The sequence below is a fragment of the Solanum dulcamara genome, chromosome 5 (assembly GCF_947179165.1).
Source record: "Solanum dulcamara chromosome 5, daSolDulc1.2, whole genome shotgun sequence".
Classification (NCBI taxonomy): Eukaryota; Viridiplantae; Streptophyta; class Magnoliopsida; order Solanales; family Solanaceae; genus Solanum; species Solanum dulcamara.
In genome coordinates this window covers 23,433,348-23,452,180 of record NC_077241.1, presented here as the reverse complement: position 1 = coordinate 23,452,180, position 18,833 = coordinate 23,433,348, and the positions used below count along the sequence as shown (strand labels likewise).

Sequence of the window (18,833 nt, the reverse complement as noted above, 5' to 3'; positions counted from 1 at the left end):
CTTTCTTCAATCTATTACGTTGTTACCTTCTATCACGAAGAGAGTTGAGAAGTTATGGTGTATATTGTTTGCAGATGACATAATTTTGATTGATGAGATTCGACGGTTGGAGATTTGAAAAACATATGTTGGACTCTAAAGGGTTTAGATTGAGCAAGTTCAAGAAAAAATACTTGCCATGCAAGTTCAATGCCAACACATGTGACTAGTGTGGAAGTGAGGGTTGATACACAATTATCTAAAAGAGAGTAAGTTCCTGGATCTATTATCCAAGGAAATGAGAAGATTGACGAGTTCTACAGAGTCAAAGTGGCCTTTTTGACTAGGAAAAATGTCATGCTTGCTCAAGAATTTGTTCATGGAATGTCAACCTAATGTTGGTGGTGATATTGCTATCAAATTAGACATTACTAAAACTTAGAATGTATTAAAAGTTTCTTATAGAAGTCCTTAAAAGATGGTTTATCAGACAAATGGATCAATCTTATATGGAATCTTATTTCTAATGTTTGTTACTCACATTTTGATTGACGACTCTAGATATGGCTGCTACTTCTCGTCCCAGGGTCTCATCAAACAGGGCCTAAGATTTAGTGGCAATTCTACTCGCCACAATGTAAATTATATTTTTGTGACGTTTCAGTCGTTGATAATTAATTTCTCAACAAAAACAATGACCAAAATTCTAATATGTTTACAGTTGCTCCCTTATTTTAAAAATTTGATATATAAGTATATTTCTATAATTGCCTCCGAATATATTAAAAACAATACTCAACAAATGCCAAAAACATTTCTCAAATTGAATGTTTTCATTCATTGTTATAAAGTCAACTAAATATATTATACACAATACTTCATCCTTCATTGTCATTTTATCTAATATACATATGGAAAAAAAAATACTAAGTGCCTTCGGGCTCCTCGGTTGTCTGTAATGACATTGTGTAAGAACTTCATAGCTGTTATTAAAGAAAAGAATACATACTAGAATTAAAGAGTTGCCAAAGAAAAGGCAATCTTTTTTTAAGAGACAATAAAGCAAGACAAACAAATTGAAATGGAAGGAGTAACACAACATAAAGGACCAAAAATCGCACAAAGATTATTTACTGATAAATGAATGCAACCTGCAGCAATTACCACCAAATTCCCTACATGATGTGAACCGGATCGCCTCTAAACCATTCACAAGAAGTCAAGCACGGGAGTTGCAAGCTCTTCAAGGTTTATTCTCGAAGATGGAAGTAGTTGAGTACATATCGGGACCATCAAAAGGATTCTACATCATGTTGGTGGAGTTGGAGGGTGAAGCAAGTAAGGAGGGCACATCGCCTCTGAGTGAAGGTCCACGTGACGACCGTCACTCAGACTGTCAGAGGGACGACGGACCGTCACCTAGAGCGTCAATAAGTGGCCTTGAAACCAGCCACAGCCTCAAGGTGACGGAGGAACTGATGAGGCATCGAAGGCCGACGGACCGTCACATGAGGCGTCAGTCAGTGGCTAAGAATTCAGTCACTGCCTTAGTATGATGGACCGTTACACTAAGCGTCCCAAGTCACACGGTCAGAAATGACTATTTTCGTAATGCTTTGATGGTCACTTTTGGGTCATTTGTGTAATAACTAGCTAAAACACTATAAATAGCCGGTTTAGTCTTCATTCTTAGGTAGATTATCTTGAATATTGGTGAACAATACTCCTTGCGAGAGTTTTGAGAGCTTGGTTAAACTTTAGTTGTCTTTTTTGCTTAGAAACGTTGGTTGCAAGGTGAATCTAATTTCCTCGAGGTCATCGTACGAGTTGGATGCTTCTTAGGAATCATTCGATTGAGGTTTTAGAGTTTAATATACTCTTTAATTGCTTTCGATTTCCTACTTTGTGTCTATCTAGCTATCTTTGCTTGTCTTTCAATTCCGTATTTTGTTCTTGTTTTCCTAAGTCGAATCGTGTCACAATACACTCCCCTAGTGAAGACTATTAATTTAACCATAAACAAAAGCAAAAGACAAAAGAGACCAATCCATAGCAAATCAATTCTCTGACTACCACAAACAAGTTACTATCACGTGAATGAGCAGCCAGTTCTAGTAAAGTGCAATAAAGCTTTTTGGATTCAAATTTGCGTTCACTCAATGCAATTAACTTCAGACAATGTAAGTTGGGAGATAAGTAAGCTTACACATTGGCGGAGACCATCTGTTCCTCCATATAATCCAAAAGGAGTAGAGGAACACCGAGAAGGATGAGCTGTGCTGGCAAGGAACCCAGTCAAGGCCCCCTTGGCGCCTTCCAGGCACAGGATAGAACACTACAGTCGAGTCTTCCATTCACATCTTCTTTCCAAGACTTAAATTCACAAACTAGATAGAAACTGCACAATTCAAAAAACAAAATAGATAGTTCACACATCATTCGCGTTAGCTCCACGAGTAAAGTTAGTAGATTTAGTTAACCTCCAGCTACTAGAAATCTCAAATTTCCCACGCAACACAAGTAGAATGAAAATTTGATAGAAACTGTAAAAAAAAAATTATTAAAAAAACCATTCACACAGCATTCACGTTAACTCCACTGTTTTCACAAGTATCATTCCTGGAAAACAATAAAGCACAATAAAAAAAAAGGTTGATTATACGCTAGTGTCTTTGTTTGAACAATACGACAATTAATATCCATAAGATGGTGTGCTAATGTAGAAAATTTATCATATCAGCTACAATTGCATCTCATTACCATGAGTTAGACACAGTTCTTACAAACCTACCTTAAAAGCATGGCTGTCATCATTATCAGTTATCAGAAGAGTGTTATTCTCTTTATCCTATTTTGATATCCACATTCTTTTACAAATTAACTTTTGCTTACAACTTAATGAGACAAATTAGCCAATCTATTTTTAATTGGTTAAAATAGAACATCATTTTATGATACACACAGTTAACATGTTATTTGATATATCAAAGAAATTTCTTATTCTTTTATGAATAAATATGACATTTCCTTTGATGTTATAAGAATATTTCCTTTTACAAGGCAAAAGCTTAGTTTAGACCAAGTATATATATATAAAAGATGCACACTTAAGGAACTTAAGGCTAAATGGTAATTGATTTAGCACTACTCAACATAAAAAACAAGTGATAAAAGCAAAATATGGTAATTGGATAGGTAAACTAAGAAGTTAGAGATAAACAATGCATGTAACTAACTCATGCAACTGAATTGGAATACGGTTTTACTATCAAAGAAATAGGGAAAAGAGGAAGTAGTTAAACCATATTAGTTATGTAGGTAAAGAACCACCATAATAATACATAATAGATCTAGTATATCATTCAACTTATGCCTTCTGCTTAAAATCATGTACCTAAAAAGTTAAATTGGTCTCAGTTAAAGATTGTAAAATCAGGTCCACTACAAAATAAAAATCAGAGGATTATTTATCCACAGCTTACGGATCTACCACGACACAACAACGAAACATCAAGCACTATAGGAATTAAAAGATTGACAAACTTAAATTTTATACCCCACACTTTTGGTACATGGGAACATTTATTTAGCTTCTCTAAAGCTACCATGTGATCCATGTCATCCATGACGCTATCAAATAATTCTAAGGAAGGGAGGATGAGGCCGCCCCAAATTTTTCATAAGCTAGCTCTATTTGAGTAGTGACGATTGGAAATAGGTTTGGAAGGATGTGAAAAGAGTTGGAGGCCAAGTAGTAAGTTGTGGTAATCGACCTACTTGTGTAAGCTACCGACTTGGACGTCTTACACAATTAAGCCACTTGAGTACATGTCGAGCTTAAGTAGCAAGGATTACATAGGTTCTTAAAGTAAGACGAGATTACGAACCCTCGAAAATGAGCAAGTAGGTGATGCACCTGCTAGGGTGGACCCCACCCCGCCACGTGGCAGCAGTGGAGTGGACGCATGGCTGGACACGTGTCGCCCTTAGGGCGGGCCACGTGTAGGGGATGGACACGTGTCACCCTTAGGGGCTGACAAGTGTCACCTTCAAAGATGAGGTATAAAAGTCAAGAATGACTAAGAACTAAGTCTTAGTTCATCCTTTTGCTGCACTTAAACATAGAAACAAATGGAGAAAGAATGAGAGTTCCAAAACCATGGCAAGTTCGGCCCTAGCTGCTCCAAGGTAAGGTTTCAAATTTTGATCCGTAAATTAATTATCTAAGGTATTCTTCGATTAAGGAACGGTGTTTAATAGCGTAAACTAATTATTGGGGCAGCAAGGAGGTCAACATGAATCTACAACTTTCGACAAGTTTCGGAAGCTCGTTTGCTAAGGTACGGTTTGATTCTCTCTTCACACGTTTTAGTAAGGGTTTAAACATGTCGTGGGTGTGTAAATATGGACTGAAAATATGAAATTATACCCGTTACTGTTGAAGGGTGTCAAAGCCGTGTAGGGGGCTGTTTTGAAGCTATTCTAACGGGTTAAAATTTGGCTAGTGTTGTCGTTAGTATGGTGTTGTATTTGGAGGTGGTTTGTATATGTTGCAGGGCTGGAAACGTGGTTAAATATGGGTATACGTGCTGCTGGTTGCAGCCACGTTGTGCTCCTTTTCGTAAGGTTGTGATTTTACGAAATAAAGATTGAAACCCGTATTTTAATGCCATAGTTTTGAGTGGGCTGTTTGGAGCTTGTATTGAGTAGTATTGAAGTAATTTAATTGTATATGGCTGCTGGTTGTTGTTGTTGGTGTGGCTGTACTACTCGGAGGTTACTTGGAAATTCGGATAGGGCAAGTTACAGGGGAGGTGCTGCCCGATTTTCGTTAACTTCTTAACTAATCGACATACTAGTCGAGAAGTATGAACAAGTTGAAGTCTATTCATAATAGTGTTACTTTCGTGTTAAATAGGTTAAAGAAGTAACGAGACGAGCTTGGTTACGGTTGATCCATAAAGGTATGTAAAGCTATCCTTCTTTTCTCTTGGCATGTCTTAGCCATAAGTGGTTTGTATATGAAATGTGGGGATAATTCCATTCATAAAGCTTTGAGTATGATTCATGCCTCTTACCCACTTCTTGATGTTAGAACTCTTACGATAATTGAGTTATTACCTCTCAAGTCTTCTATGTGATGAAAAGTAGTTAGTATGTAAAGCCTACCCCTCCTTTTCTTTCGACATGCCTTAGATATAAGTGAAATGTAATATGCGCTTTGAGGGTAATTCCATTCATAAGTTTCGGGTATAACTCGTGACTCGTATTCACTTCTAAATGTTAAAAGTCTTAAAGTAGTTGAACTACTACCCTCGAGCCTTCTATATGTTGAGTAGTAATTGGATGCATAAGCTCCTATTCCTAAGGGCTCTATGATGATAAATGTCTTTGATTGCATAAGCTGTGTAGCATTATCTTGATGCACGTCTATGATGCCTGAGGCTCCACTTGATATGATCCCTAGTGACCTTTAGAGGGTACTTAAGACAATTACTACCCTGATCTTCAAGTGACGGTTCACTTGACTATTTCATGAAGTCTCAGATGATGATTTAACTTGCATATGGTTACTCACTACTCTGCTCGTGCATGCTGTTGATACATCTTCCACCGAGTCCCATAATGGGCCGGGTATGTTAATCGTACACAACTTCACTACATTTTCACCAAGTCTCAGGCCGGGTATGATATATGTATACGATGATATGAAGTTATGATTATTCACCAAGTCCCTTACTAGAGGGTCGGGTATGGTATATGATAGATTCACCGAGTCCCTTACTAGAGGGCCGGGTACGGTATATATATATGGATCGGGCCATACGTTCCTCGGCATTATTATATGATATATGGATCGGGCAGTACGTTCCTCGGCATTATTATATGATATATGGATCGGGCCGTACGTTCCTCAGCATTATTATATATTTATGGATCGAGCCATACGTTCCTCAGCACTAACAGATATGATACGTGTATCTGACAAATTCACCGAGTCCATAATGGGCCGGATATGATATATGATATGATCATGCATGGTTTGATTTCATAAGGCACATGTACAGTGATTTCTTAAGTATCATACTTGTCTTCTGAATCTTTACGTCAGATATGATCTCATTTATGATATGTTACGCTTTATATACTTAGTACATATGTCGTACTGACCCCCCTTTCTTCGGGGGGTCTGTGTTTCATGTCCGCAGGTATAGATACTCATTTCGGAGATCCGCCAGCTTAGGACTCTCCACTCAGCTATTTTGGAGTGCTCCATTGTGCCGGAGCCCAGATTTTTGGTACTCAGCTTTGATGTATATATTTGTTTGTACAGGGGTACGACGGGGTCCCTGTCCCGCCATATGATACCGTTGATACTCTTAGAGGTCTGTAGACATATGTATGTGGGTTGGTTATAAGTTTGTTTCAACTGTGCCTATACGACGTGTTATAAATGTTGTTATGTTATGGCAGCCTTGTCGGCTTGCGTGCCCTTTCATGATATGATACAAATGAAAGAGGCTATATATATATGAAAATGTTATGACCCATTGGGGTCCTCATATATTGTATCACATGGTTCATAGTTTGACTAGCCTACAACTGATTTATATGTACACGGGGGTCCAGGTCGGACCCAGTCACAGCCTACGGGGTTGGGTCGTGACATTAAATTTATCGTAAAATATGACAAAATAAGAGTCTCTTTGACATAAGACCACTACCTTCAGTGCAACAGCCAATAATTTAAAAGGCAAAAGATATAATCCAAATTTCTCAACAAGAAAGAGTAAATAAGTATAAAAAGAGTGTATGCCTTGTAGATGATTATTGGAAAGAATATATTTAACATAAATTATTCGTTACTTTCAATAAGGTATGACATTGCATATGTTCACAAGAACGACGACAAACTATCATAGAGCTGTAATCCAAAATCAAAAGGGCGAAAAAGAAGTGACCTCGGTTGAACAGAGGGGGAACCCTCAAAACTTTTCTCCATATCGTTCCAGTTGTTATCCTGAAGAAAAAAAAACAGAGGTCGCCAAATCTTCAGTTAGTTAATTCATAATTTGCAATCCGGTAGCTTAACATTTATTATATTCCATAAGCAGGATTTCAGATTTGATTGTCTTTCTTCCACACCAATTTATAATACACATATAGGAAAGCAAACAAAACAAAAATTTAATAGAAATACCCATATCCACCATTAGAAACCAAATCGTGGCATGGCAAGGTTCGATATAAATTTATTAGAATCAAAATAAGATAATAAGCAGCAAAAATAGCAAGCAAAATCTTTGAAACAAAAAGAAAACTTACAATGCAAAGCAACCCTCAAAGCCGAAGAAAACGGCAAATCTTCAAGAGATGGGTTTAGCACTCCGTAGAGATGGGTTCAACCCCGGAATTAGAAAACTCCCGAAGAGAAGGCCCAAAAAGATCAGCAAAGGTGTAAAAATGGTGAAACCACGAAACTCTAGAAATATAAAGAGATGATCCTAGCTTAGCACCTTTGGCGCAACAACTTATGCGAGAAAAAACAAAACCCTAGAAATAAAAAATTGGGAGAAGCTGATATTGACAGAATCAGTTTATTCAGTTGATTTAATTGCACAAAACGTGAGAAAATCACAACTATTTCTTTTCAACTTTCCAAATCAATTTCTAAGAAAAGAACGTGAGGAGAATAGATGAGCTTTGGTCGTCTGGAGTTGGGATACAGTGTTGGGACTGGAGTCGGTTGTTTAAGTTTTTATTGGATTATATATATATATATATATATATATATATTATTTTTATTTTAAAATTAAATAAATTCAACTTCTTTGGCGACTACTTAATGGCGCCACCAAAGAATTATTATTTGAAGCGCGACTTCTAGAAAGTTGCCACTAATACATTTCAGCAAAATTTTATTGTTAGGCGGATTTAGAATCCGGATACCAATTTGTGGCGACCAAAACACAGTCGCTACTAAATCATCCCTTTTTAGGCATGCCTATCTTAGTCGCCACTAAATCCTTTATTTTCTGTGACAACTTCTTACCCCGCCACAAAAGCCCTTACCTTAAGTGGCAACTTAGAAGGTCACCACAAGAAGTTGTCACTATATGTCATATTTCTTTTAGTGAATTCTAATCATGTGAGCAAAGGTACAGCAGTATCCTAAACTCCAGCTACAAAATATGGACATCAAAATTGGAACTTGGTGCACTTTCAGCCTTTAATGTCAACTTCTATGATACACAAGTGAACTTATATCAGTTCAGAAATCCAAATTTATTTGGCAGTACCAAAGAAATCTCCTCATGCAGCAAATATTTTCCCAGAGTAATTCAGTGACGTCAAACTGGAAAGCACAATATGAAAAAAAAAATGAGACCAAGCAGTCTATGACATTCTGAAATTTAAAAGCTGTAGTGAAAGGACAACAGTGCAGTATTACCTAATCTAGAAACAGGAAACACTTGGATATCCATAAACAAAAAATTGATGAGCAATCATAATCATGCATGTCTAGCATTGTTTCCATGCAGCTGAGCAGCTCTTAGACTAGGCTCATCCTGAAGTGACATAAGATGCTGAATGTTATTCGTATCCTGTTAATTACGAAGTGCAAAACTGGAAGACAGTGGACAAACCTGCAAACCATATGTGAAACTCGGCTGCCTAAAATCCAAATGCCCCTAAATAAATGGAAGAATCATTTAAAAAAAGTCATGCTCTGAATCATAATTTCTAGCAAATAATGATAAGTAGCAGCATACATACTAGTCCTGGAATGCTTTGTTGAGACCCAAAAAAACCATCATGGCCAGGTGCAATTGTATTGAGTTGTCTCTGCAGCATGATTAGCAGAGATCTCGTTTACATGGATCATAATCTAACTTGTAAAGAAAATCTAACTTAATAGACCAATATCACATACCAATCCCTGCATATTCTGTTGGTTAACATAATAGCCATCATGGGGAGGTTCCATCAAATTTAACTGTATCTACCAGTGAACACTAATTAGAGATCGTAACAGTAGAATATCACAAAAAAAAATCTTGTACCGGCCCATTCTCTTTTTGCGAGATAAAGCAATAATCAGGAATGTGGTTTAGAGAAATATTGTAACCTACCAGTCCCTGCACATTCTGATGTGTACCATAATAGCCATTCAGCGTCATTCCACCCACAGTAAGATTATCCTATAACCAGCAAAGTAAAATTATTATACCACCAAAGTCTCACATGAGCAAATATATTGTCACTAGGGACAAAAAGGACATGTGGCAAGTCCCGACATTTCTGAAAGGATTAAAACTACCCACTGCTTGTAGAAAAAGGATTTATCATATACTGAAAGCATTTCTTATGGACTGGGCTATAGGCAACAAAAAAATAAATATAGTGCTAAGAAACAAACCATTTGTTGCAAGCTGTCTTGAGCTTCAACTATTGCAGCTTCTGGTTCAGAGTGCACCTGAGATACCATTATGTTAATGGTCATGTCAGTGGAGCCAAATTATTATAACAAGCTATGCTAAAGACAATCAATGATCCTACAACTAACCTTCCGTTTCTTATTTGTATTTTTCTTCCTACTTGTTTTGGTAGCATGAATCCCTTGAGTATCTTCTTCAAGATCACGAAGTCCAACAGCACTGCTGCAACATTCTGTTAATGCAGAAGTTCTATTGTTAACATTCACACAGTTCTTTAGAGCTTCATCTAGGGCACGAAAGGCAATGCCGTAGCTCTCCTCAGATAAAGAACCCTCCTCACCCAGTTCAATTGCCCTTCTACATAGATCATTGTATCTTTGTACCCTGGTTTGAATTCCTTCTGTCCCCTCAAACATTAACTGTATATTCTTCGCATTTTTGGTCCACCTCTTCAAAATATATTGGGATGGGATGCTTGAAAGACCACACATCTGAAGAACAATCATTGCATGCCTACAGAGGAAACCTTTGTATTCAAATAGAAGGCACGAACAAGAAACATCTGATCTTGCCTCATTCCACGTGACCATATAATTTTCTTCTTTCTCGCAGTCATCAACTCTAAAAGTTACATTTTCCCCATTTTCAGCTTCCTTCTTTGGATGACACCCAACTACACCCAATACTTCAACTTGAAATTTCTTAAAGATTGCATGTGTATAAATTGTTGACATCTGCTTTTCCCAAGGCGAAGGTGATTTTAAAGCTGGTTGTTTGTGCAATGTATCAAAGTCTGCTACTGCTTCCTCTTCATATCGATTTTGCAGAATCATTCCATATTGTCTCATAAACTCTTTGAGACTGATTTTCTTATGAATGTACTTGTCAAAGAAAGAGCTTATACTCTCCGACCGTTGAGCTGACGACATTCCAGCCATAAAGCTGCCTCTCATGTAAGCTGGAATCCATTTTTTGCGGTCCTCATACAGTGTATGAATCCATTCATTCTCTTGCAATTCAAATCTGCTAACCATCTTCCACCATCTTAAATCAAATTGTTCATCACTTACCGACTTAAATATACACTTGCTGAATTTTTGCATGAAATTCTCATGCTGCTTTATGACATGAGCAAGTATTTCCGTAATTCTTTCAAGCACATGCCAAAGCGCAAAGCAGTGACTTGAACATGGGAAAACTTCTTCAAGAGCTGATTTGAGTGACTTATCTTGATCAGTAATTATCACTTTTGGAGCCTGCCCACCCACTGCTCTAAGCCACGTCTTCATTAACCACACAAATGTGGGTTTGGTCTCATCTACTAAAAGTGCACATCCAAGCAACATAGGTTGACAATGATGGTTTACCCCAATTAAAAAAGCAAACGGCATCTTCTCATTGCTTTTCATATAGCTAGTATCAAAGAAAACCACATCACTAAAGCTGACATAGTCTTTCCTACTTTTGGCATCAATCCAGAACAAGTTCCTTAAGCGTTGATCTTCATTGAGATCAATTGCATAAAAGAAATATGGATTTTCTTTCTGGATATGCATGAAATACTCGAGCATAACTTGAGCATCTCCCTCTTCTAATGACAAGCACCGGCCTTTGTCAAACTGGTAATTTAAATCATTAGTCAGCAAGCCAACTTCTGGACTTCCACCACATTGTCTAGACATCTCAACATACATCTTTCTTGTTCGTTCACTAACAGCATGAAGAATATCTATGTTATTTTTCTCTGCAAGTTTAACATTCCTGTGAATTCGGAAATGATAAGCCAAGGCTGGTAAAAGCTCATGATTATGGTCCTTTATAAACTCATGGATATACCATTTTCCATCTCGCTTTCTCTTAACATGCATGCTCGCTTTGCAATCGGTCTTTTTGACACTAGGACGTCTACTACTGCCAGTATCTGATTCTGGAGTTGTGCCATATCTAGAACATGCAAATTTAGCATCGATAAATTCTTTTGATTTCTTGGAGCGACGGCTGTTCTTAATCGAGGTTGTGAATCCCATGGACTTGGCATACTCTTGGTAAAATGCATATGCAGCCTCATGGGACTCAAATTCGATCCCATCATGTGGCTCAAAATCTGCATGTTCCTCAACTCCAGTAATACTTCTCTTTGGAGAACGAGAAACTCCGCCATCCCTACTGTGACATGACTTATCTACAGCATCAACCATATCACCAATCAATTGAACACTACTTTGCACAATATCGCCATGATTTTTGGGACAACATTTCAGTTCTTTTTGCTTAATCATGTTGTGTGAAAAGTTCTTCAAGAGTTATTTCCATGAGAAATAATCTTCTCCAACAATAGCTGGAGAGAAGAAAATGCTAATTCAGTACTAAAAAATTTCTTTTCTTGTTGATAGGTCTGCACAAAACAATTTAAAGTATGCAAAAGTTTCAAGTAATCTAACTCTCCTTCGTGAAGAAACTTAAAAATCAACAGACTAAAGTTGACCTTAATCCTGTTTACAATACACAGTTCAGCAGCAGGTTGAAACCCAAGTCTAGCACCCACGAAGAGAAACGTTTCTACTTTATTTCTAACACAACAATAAGCAAATGAGTTCTACTTTATAAAAAATAATCTCATGCAAAGGATAGGCACTTAGACATACAAAGTGAACACTTGCATGAAGGACTAAATGCATGGTGCATAAGTTAATGAACTATGATTAAGCTTTCCTATTTACAGTAGCTCATGATGCAAACCAGTAGCAATAAACATCCATGAGTGTAGCACTTCGATACAGCCATATTATCATACCCAAAGCAACCTTAAATGCATAGGACTCAATGCTAATGACTCTCAAATAGATCCCATGAATTCATCAATAGCTAATGCTCTTTCGATTAAGACATATCAAAATAATGGATGAATACTTAGAATTTAAAGCTTAATAAGAAATCAACATTAAGGAATATGGGCTACTCTAACAGATAACAGAAGCAGCAGACATGCAGACGTCATGTCGGAAAGCTAATACAACCCAAACTTTCATTCTTAAAAATAACAATTAATCCAAATGGGTTAGCAACTGAAAGAATTCAAGCCAACTCACAAAACTTATCAAGTGATGATGATGCCTAAAAGAAGGCTATGATTTCTTAACAGTATTAAAATGGACTAGTAAATTTAGGACTTTTAGAACAACAAAGGAAGAAACACTAAGATCAAGATTGATAAATTCGGCTCAGCATAGATACTTGAATACAAATAGCTAACAAAATTATTCGAATCCGACTGAGATTTGAATGAACATTCCAAAAAAATTATCACTACTATAGCAAAAACATGGTGAACTGATAGGATTTCAACCCATGTGACTGCTAATCTAAAATGAACAGGACATCAAACTGAAAGGATAAGATCTTAAATTCTAAATAGCTGAACGACAGTGTTTGAACCAAAGTAACTAATGAAAGCATGATTTATAAGCAGAAATTAAACTATGCTTTTCAGAACAAGATTAAGCGACATAAAATTCATGAAACTGATTCACAATAGCATATCACCACTTCAGATACGTATATCCAAATCATTTTCTTAGCAAAAATAGAACTAATAAAGAAGCAACGAAGTATACCTCTTTCGGAGAAGCAACCTTGCAGCGATTCCACCACCGCGAGCGGCTGAGCTTCGCCGGAAAAGAAAGCTTTTGAATTCCAATATTTCCAGAGAGATTTAAGGATTTTTCCGAGTAGAATTCCTTGCTAAAAAAACGTCCCCTCAATCAGCGAACAGATTTGAGGGGAAATCGAGGGGGAATTTCTGATGAAATTTGAAATCCTTATCGGGTAAGGCCTTGCCAGCAGAGTAATTTACGAATTGAACTAATTCACAACGGATTTGGAATGAAATTTGAAGGGAGACGTCTAATTTGGGGAAAGGACGAGATGAAGAACGAGCGGTTCGATTCCGTGTCCTCTGCCTGCGATTTTACTGGCTTGGATGAGAAATGAGAGTGCGGCGTCGTTTCGTCGATTAGGGTTTGGGTTTGTGGTTTGGACGTGCGAAAGAAGAGAGAGGGTGTGGGGTCAGGTGGTACGTATATGAATATTGGAGAAAATGATCAAAATAGTCCTTAATGTATGTGGTTTGGATTATTTCGATCCATAATTGAAATTGTTCTTAGTATGTAATATGTGATCATTTTGATCTTAAACTCTAACTTTGTTAAAAAGGTAACAGTTTTGTAAGACTCCGAAAGTTGAAAAGTCAAAATGAAGGAAAAATGTTGCAAAGGTGTTCTGGTGTAGGCTTCTACGAGACTACTGTAAGATTCTGAAAGTTTAAAAATTGAACGCAAAAAAAATATTGCAGAAACAGTGATCTTATGCCAGTTCTACGAGTCGACCTACATGCCGTAGGAAGTCTTATGGACCGTAGGAGGGACTCGTAGCAAGGTCTGGAGGTTGGAAAATTGGCTAAGTGTTGGATTCAAGTTACGGGTGACTTTTACGGAGCGTATAAGGTCCTATGGTCCGTAGAAGGGGGTCGTAGGAAGGGCCCTGAGAAATGATAATTTTCGGTAACTCAAGTTAAGTTCTACGAGAGGTCCTACGGACCGTAGAAAATTCTATAAGTTGTAGGATGACTCGTAGTCAGAGAGTTGGATTTTCTTGGGGTTTTGAAGTTGTGCAGGATGACATGTCCTTTCAAACCGTGGGGAGTCTACAACCCGTAAACTTGGGTCGTAGGATTGAAGTCCAATTTCAATAGCGTATGTTTTGGTAACTTCTACGAACTTGTTCTACGACTCATAGGACTATGTACAACCCGTAGGACAAGGGTCGTAGAATTGAGGTGCAATTCCAGTAGCTCTGGAATTTGGGACATGGGTTGTATGAATGGATTTGAACGAACCGTAGGTCCTGTCCATAGGTTCACTCCAGCAGATTTAGTTCGGGTTATTTTGGACAATTCCCATTTTTTAAACTCTTAAACTACGTCGTTTTTGGATAATTTGGACGTCCTATAACTACCATAACCCTTCAAACCTTCCTCATCCCCTCTAATCTCTCAAAATCATCTAAGGCATCAAGGTTCTCTCTCCAAAGTATCTTCTTCTCTGACAAGCTAGGGTTTCAAGGAAAGTCAAGCTCCCTCTCAAGTTCCAAGCTAGGATTTAGTGAGGTATTTGAGAATTTCATCCATGGATCCTTTTCCATCCATGGAGTCCTAAAGATTTCTCTCTTGTTCCTTTTTTCTATAAATTTCAATCCAATGGTTCTAGGGTTTTGATGATTTGGTAGTGGGTTCACTCAATTATGCTTCTGCTCCGCTTCAATAATCTTATTATGCATGAATTGATGTTAATTACATAATTTCAAGAAGTTTTGCATGAATATATGTAGTATGCCTATTTTATGACTATGAACCATGATTTGAGATTTTACATGCATCATGAATTTATGAATTACAATTTCAAAGATGCTTTTAGATAAAGTATCAATGTGACTAAGAATCTAAGGTTTGCTTCGGAAGGGAAGTAATCTCATCATGAAGGTTTTCCATGATTTATCTACTATAAGTTAAGTGTGATTTTATATGATAAACTTATAATGATCTAGATTCTTTGGATTAAGTATCTCTTATGGTTTGATTAGGTCCAGGTTCATGATATGATTTAAGGAACTATTTTTATGACTTTCAAAGTATCTATGATGAATTTAGTTTTATAAACTTATTACCATTTTCCATGACTATGCTATGGTTTTGATTAGTGTTCCTGTTGAAAGTTTACTTAGCATCGAGTGGACTAGAAGCAATCACCTAGATCTCATAACTACATCCATTGTAGGATGTCAACAACAACAATAATAACGACCCAGTGAAATCCCACAATGTGGGGTCTGGGGAGGGTAAAGTGTACGCAGACCTGACTCCTACCAAGGTAGGACGACTGTTTCCGAAAGACCCTCGGCTCAGTAAAAGCAAAAAGCAAAAAGAAGTCAAATAAGGATAAGAAGTTCAAAGGAATATGGAAAAGCAAGTAACGAGTAACGAAAGCAACCCAGATAAGATATAATGATCAAAATACAGAAATTAATGAAAGTAATAAATAATAACAGGCATCAGACCACAAGGAAATTATAGTGCGCTAATACGCCGACTAATAAGGAAGAATAACGAAACTATGGACTAGCCTTCTACCCTAATGTGGGTCCTCCACACTCTCCTATCTAAGGTCATGTCCTCGGTAAGTTGTAACTGCGCCATGTCCTTTCTAATCACCTCTCCCCAATATTTCTTCGGCCTATCCTTACCTCTTCTGAAACCATCCATGGCTAACCTCTCACACCTCCGCACTGGGTCATCTGTGTCTCTCCTCTTCACATGCCCAAACCATCTTAGTTGCATTTTCCGCATCTTGTCTTCCACCGAGGCCACTCCTATCTTATCCCAAATAGCCTCATTTCTAATCTTATCACTCTTGGTATACCCACACATCCATCTCAACATTCGCATTTCAGCAACTTTCATCTTCTGAATGTGAGATACCTTAACTGGCTAACATTTTGCCCCGTATAACATAGCCGGTCTAACCACTACTTTGTAGAACTTGCCCTTAAGTTGTGGAGGCACCTTCTTGTCACATAGCACACCGGAAGCGAGCCTCCATTTCATCCACCCTGCCCTAATACAATGTGTGACATCATCGTCAATCTCCCCGCTACCTTGCATAATAGACCCAAGATACTTGAAGCTACTTTTCTTTTGGATGGCCTGGTCACCAAGCCTAACTTCCGTACCAACCTCCTGAGGTGTCTCACTGAACTTGCACTCTAAGTACTCAGTCTTGGTCCTACTCGGCTTAAATCTTTTAGGCTCCAAGATCTGTCTCCAATCCTCCAGCATAGCGTTAACTCCGCTACGAGTCTCATTGATCAAGACTATATCATCCGCGAAAAGCATACACCATGGCACCTCACCCTGAATTTCTCACGTCAATCCATCCATCACCAAGGCAAATAAAAACGGACTAAGAGTTGATCCTTGATGCAACCCCATCATAACTGGAAAGTGCTCTGAGTCACCTCCGACTGTCCTTACCCTGGTTTTGGCACCCTCATACATGTCCTTGATCACCCTAATGTATACCGCAGGTACACCTTTAGCATCGAAACATCTCCATAATATCTCTCGTGGTACTTTATCATAGGCCTTTTTAGGTCGATGAATACCATATGCAAGTCCCTCTTCCTCTCCCTATACTGCTCAACCAGTCTCCTCATGAGATGGATGGCTTCTGTAGTTGAGCGTTCCGGCATAAATCCAAATCGATTCTCTGAAATAGACACGTCTCTCCTTACCCTCATCTCCACTACTCTTTCCCACACTTTCATAGTATGACTTAGAAGCTTGATACCTCTATAGTTGTCGCAACTCTGGATATCCCCCTTATTTTTGTATAGAGGGATCATTACGCTCGACCTCCATTCTTCGGGCATCACTGCCATCTTAAAGATGACATTAAATAACCTAGTCAGCCACTCAAAACCTGCCGAGCTTGCACTCTTCCAAAATTCCATATGAACCTCATCAGGTCTGGTCGCTCTTCCCCAACGCATCCTACGAACAACACCCTTGACCTTCTCGACCGTAATACTCCTACAGCACCCAAAATCGTGAGGCCTCCTTGTATGTTCCAAATCTCCCAACTCAATCTCTCTGTCCCCTTCCTCATTCAAGAGTTTATGGAAGTAGGACTGCCATCTCTGTTTAATGAGGGTCTCGTCTACTAATATTTTCTGTTCGCATCTCCGCTACTATCCCAGGCCCCCATATCATTCAATTTCTCTCCCGTCTCCAAGGCACTAGCCGTGGTCAAACTCCCCCATCTGATCCTAGGTCGGTCATCCCCAACCCTCCTCTTCCTCATCATCTTAATCCCTAAATCCATCACCAAGAGCTTATGTCGGGTTGTAAGGTTGTCGATCGGGATGACCTTACAGTCTCTGGACAGACCTTTATCATTCTTCCTAAGGAGTAAATAATCTATCTGAATCTTAGTCACCGAACTACGAAAGGTTGCCAAGTGGGATCCACATATAGCTTATGTAAATGGTCCTCACCTTGGCAAGTGGGATAAAGTAAGACCTTAGAAGTAGAAAAGTCAAAACGGAATAGAAATATTGCTAAAAAGTTATTAGTATCAGTTCCCACTAGCCGACCTACGAGTCATAGGAAGTCATATGGACCATGAGAAGGTCTCATAGGGAGGGCACTTGGATTGGAAAATTTGACAAGTGTGATATTTGATCTACAGAAGGCTTCTACGAATCATACAATGTTCTACGATACATAGAAGGAGGTCGTAGGAAGGCCCTGATAAAATAAAAAATTGGCTAAGTGTCAACTCACTCTACGAGCGGGTCTTACGAGAAGTAGAAAGTTCTACGATCTATAGAGTTGACCTGTAGAGGAGATTCAGTGACATGATTTGGGAATTTTGGAAAATTAGCAGCACGATAAGGGTCTACGGCCCGTAGGACATTCGACGACCCATAGACCCAAGTCGTAGGATCAATGTGCAAATTTTCAGTAGCTACTATTTTGGATATATAAATCCTACGAGGGATTCCTACGATCCTGTCACGACCCAAGCTAAGCTTTAGACGTGACATGGCGATTGAAATCTCAAGGGACCCCAACCAAGTCTCTATCAAGACCCAAGCCTAGGGCCTAGATGTGACATGACGAATGAAGAACCCAAAAGTACCTCAAACAAGCCTCTTAGCATTCTTTTAGCCTTTCATAGGTAATGACAATAAATAAACTAGCGAAAATTATAATAGTAAATCTTCAACTTACATATGTCCAACAATACCTCTAACTTTTAGATTTAACGGGGCCAAGACAAGTTCCTAGCTCACCCTCAATCATAATGGAAAGAAATATCATAGTAAGTGTCTAAAGATCTCAACATATCATAAGTTAGAAAGATAAAGGAGTATTGTTTCCGAAATATGGAAACTCACTAAAACCAGCCTTCAAACAAAGTCTCAACTAGCTATATGGACGAGAATGAAGAGGAGCACCGATCCCTACATGAAGATATCATATAGGTAAAAGAGTATGCGTTAGTACTTTGAATGTACTAAGTATGTAGGCATACATGGTAATGTAAAACATTTAGGACATTTATAAGGTAAAGTACATAAATGAGTGCATGCATAAATAGTCAAGTAGATATCATTTATGTGGATATATACATGCATGAGTAATCATGTAAATAGCATTTGAAACATTCATTTGTGGGAAGTTGACTATAACCGTCATTAAGTCCATGTGAGCTATTACATGGAATCATACATAACCCCCTACATGAAGATATCATATAGGCAAAAGAGTATGTGTACTTTGAATGCACTAAGTATGTA

General features: G+C 38.2%; 1 protein-coding gene across 5 annotated transcripts; it reads right to left on the bottom strand.

Moving 5' to 3' along the window:
• Window positions 1-782: 782 nt before the first annotated feature.
• LOC129889096 (protein FAR-RED IMPAIRED RESPONSE 1) lies at window positions 783-13,460 on the bottom strand. Of its 5 annotated transcripts, XM_055964235.1 has the most exons (13): window positions 13,034-13,459; window positions 9,548-11,757; window positions 9,401-9,457; window positions 9,114-9,182; window positions 8,915-8,983; window positions 8,758-8,826; window positions 8,628-8,672; window positions 8,432-8,549; window positions 8,280-8,335; window positions 7,306-7,462; window positions 6,942-7,000; window positions 2,186-2,377; window positions 783-962 (listed from the first exon to the last, which is right to left on the bottom strand). In XM_055964235.1, exons 2-8 carry the CDS (start codon window positions 11,696-11,698, stop codon window positions 8,493-8,495), a joined length of 2,517 nt encoding a protein of 838 aa, XP_055820210.1. In that variant the 5' UTR covers window positions 11,699-11,757; window positions 13,034-13,459; the 3' UTR covers window positions 783-962; window positions 2,186-2,377; window positions 6,942-7,000; window positions 7,306-7,462; window positions 8,280-8,335; window positions 8,432-8,492. The 5 variants fall into 5 exon arrangements, with proteins under 5 accessions (XP_055820210.1, XP_055820212.1, XP_055820207.1 ...); XM_055964237.1 differs by having other exon boundaries at window positions 7,306-8,335; window positions 8,915-8,977; window positions 13,034-13,460; XM_055964232.1 differs by having other exon boundaries at window positions 7,306-8,335.
• Window positions 13,461-18,833: the final 5,373 nt, after the last annotated feature.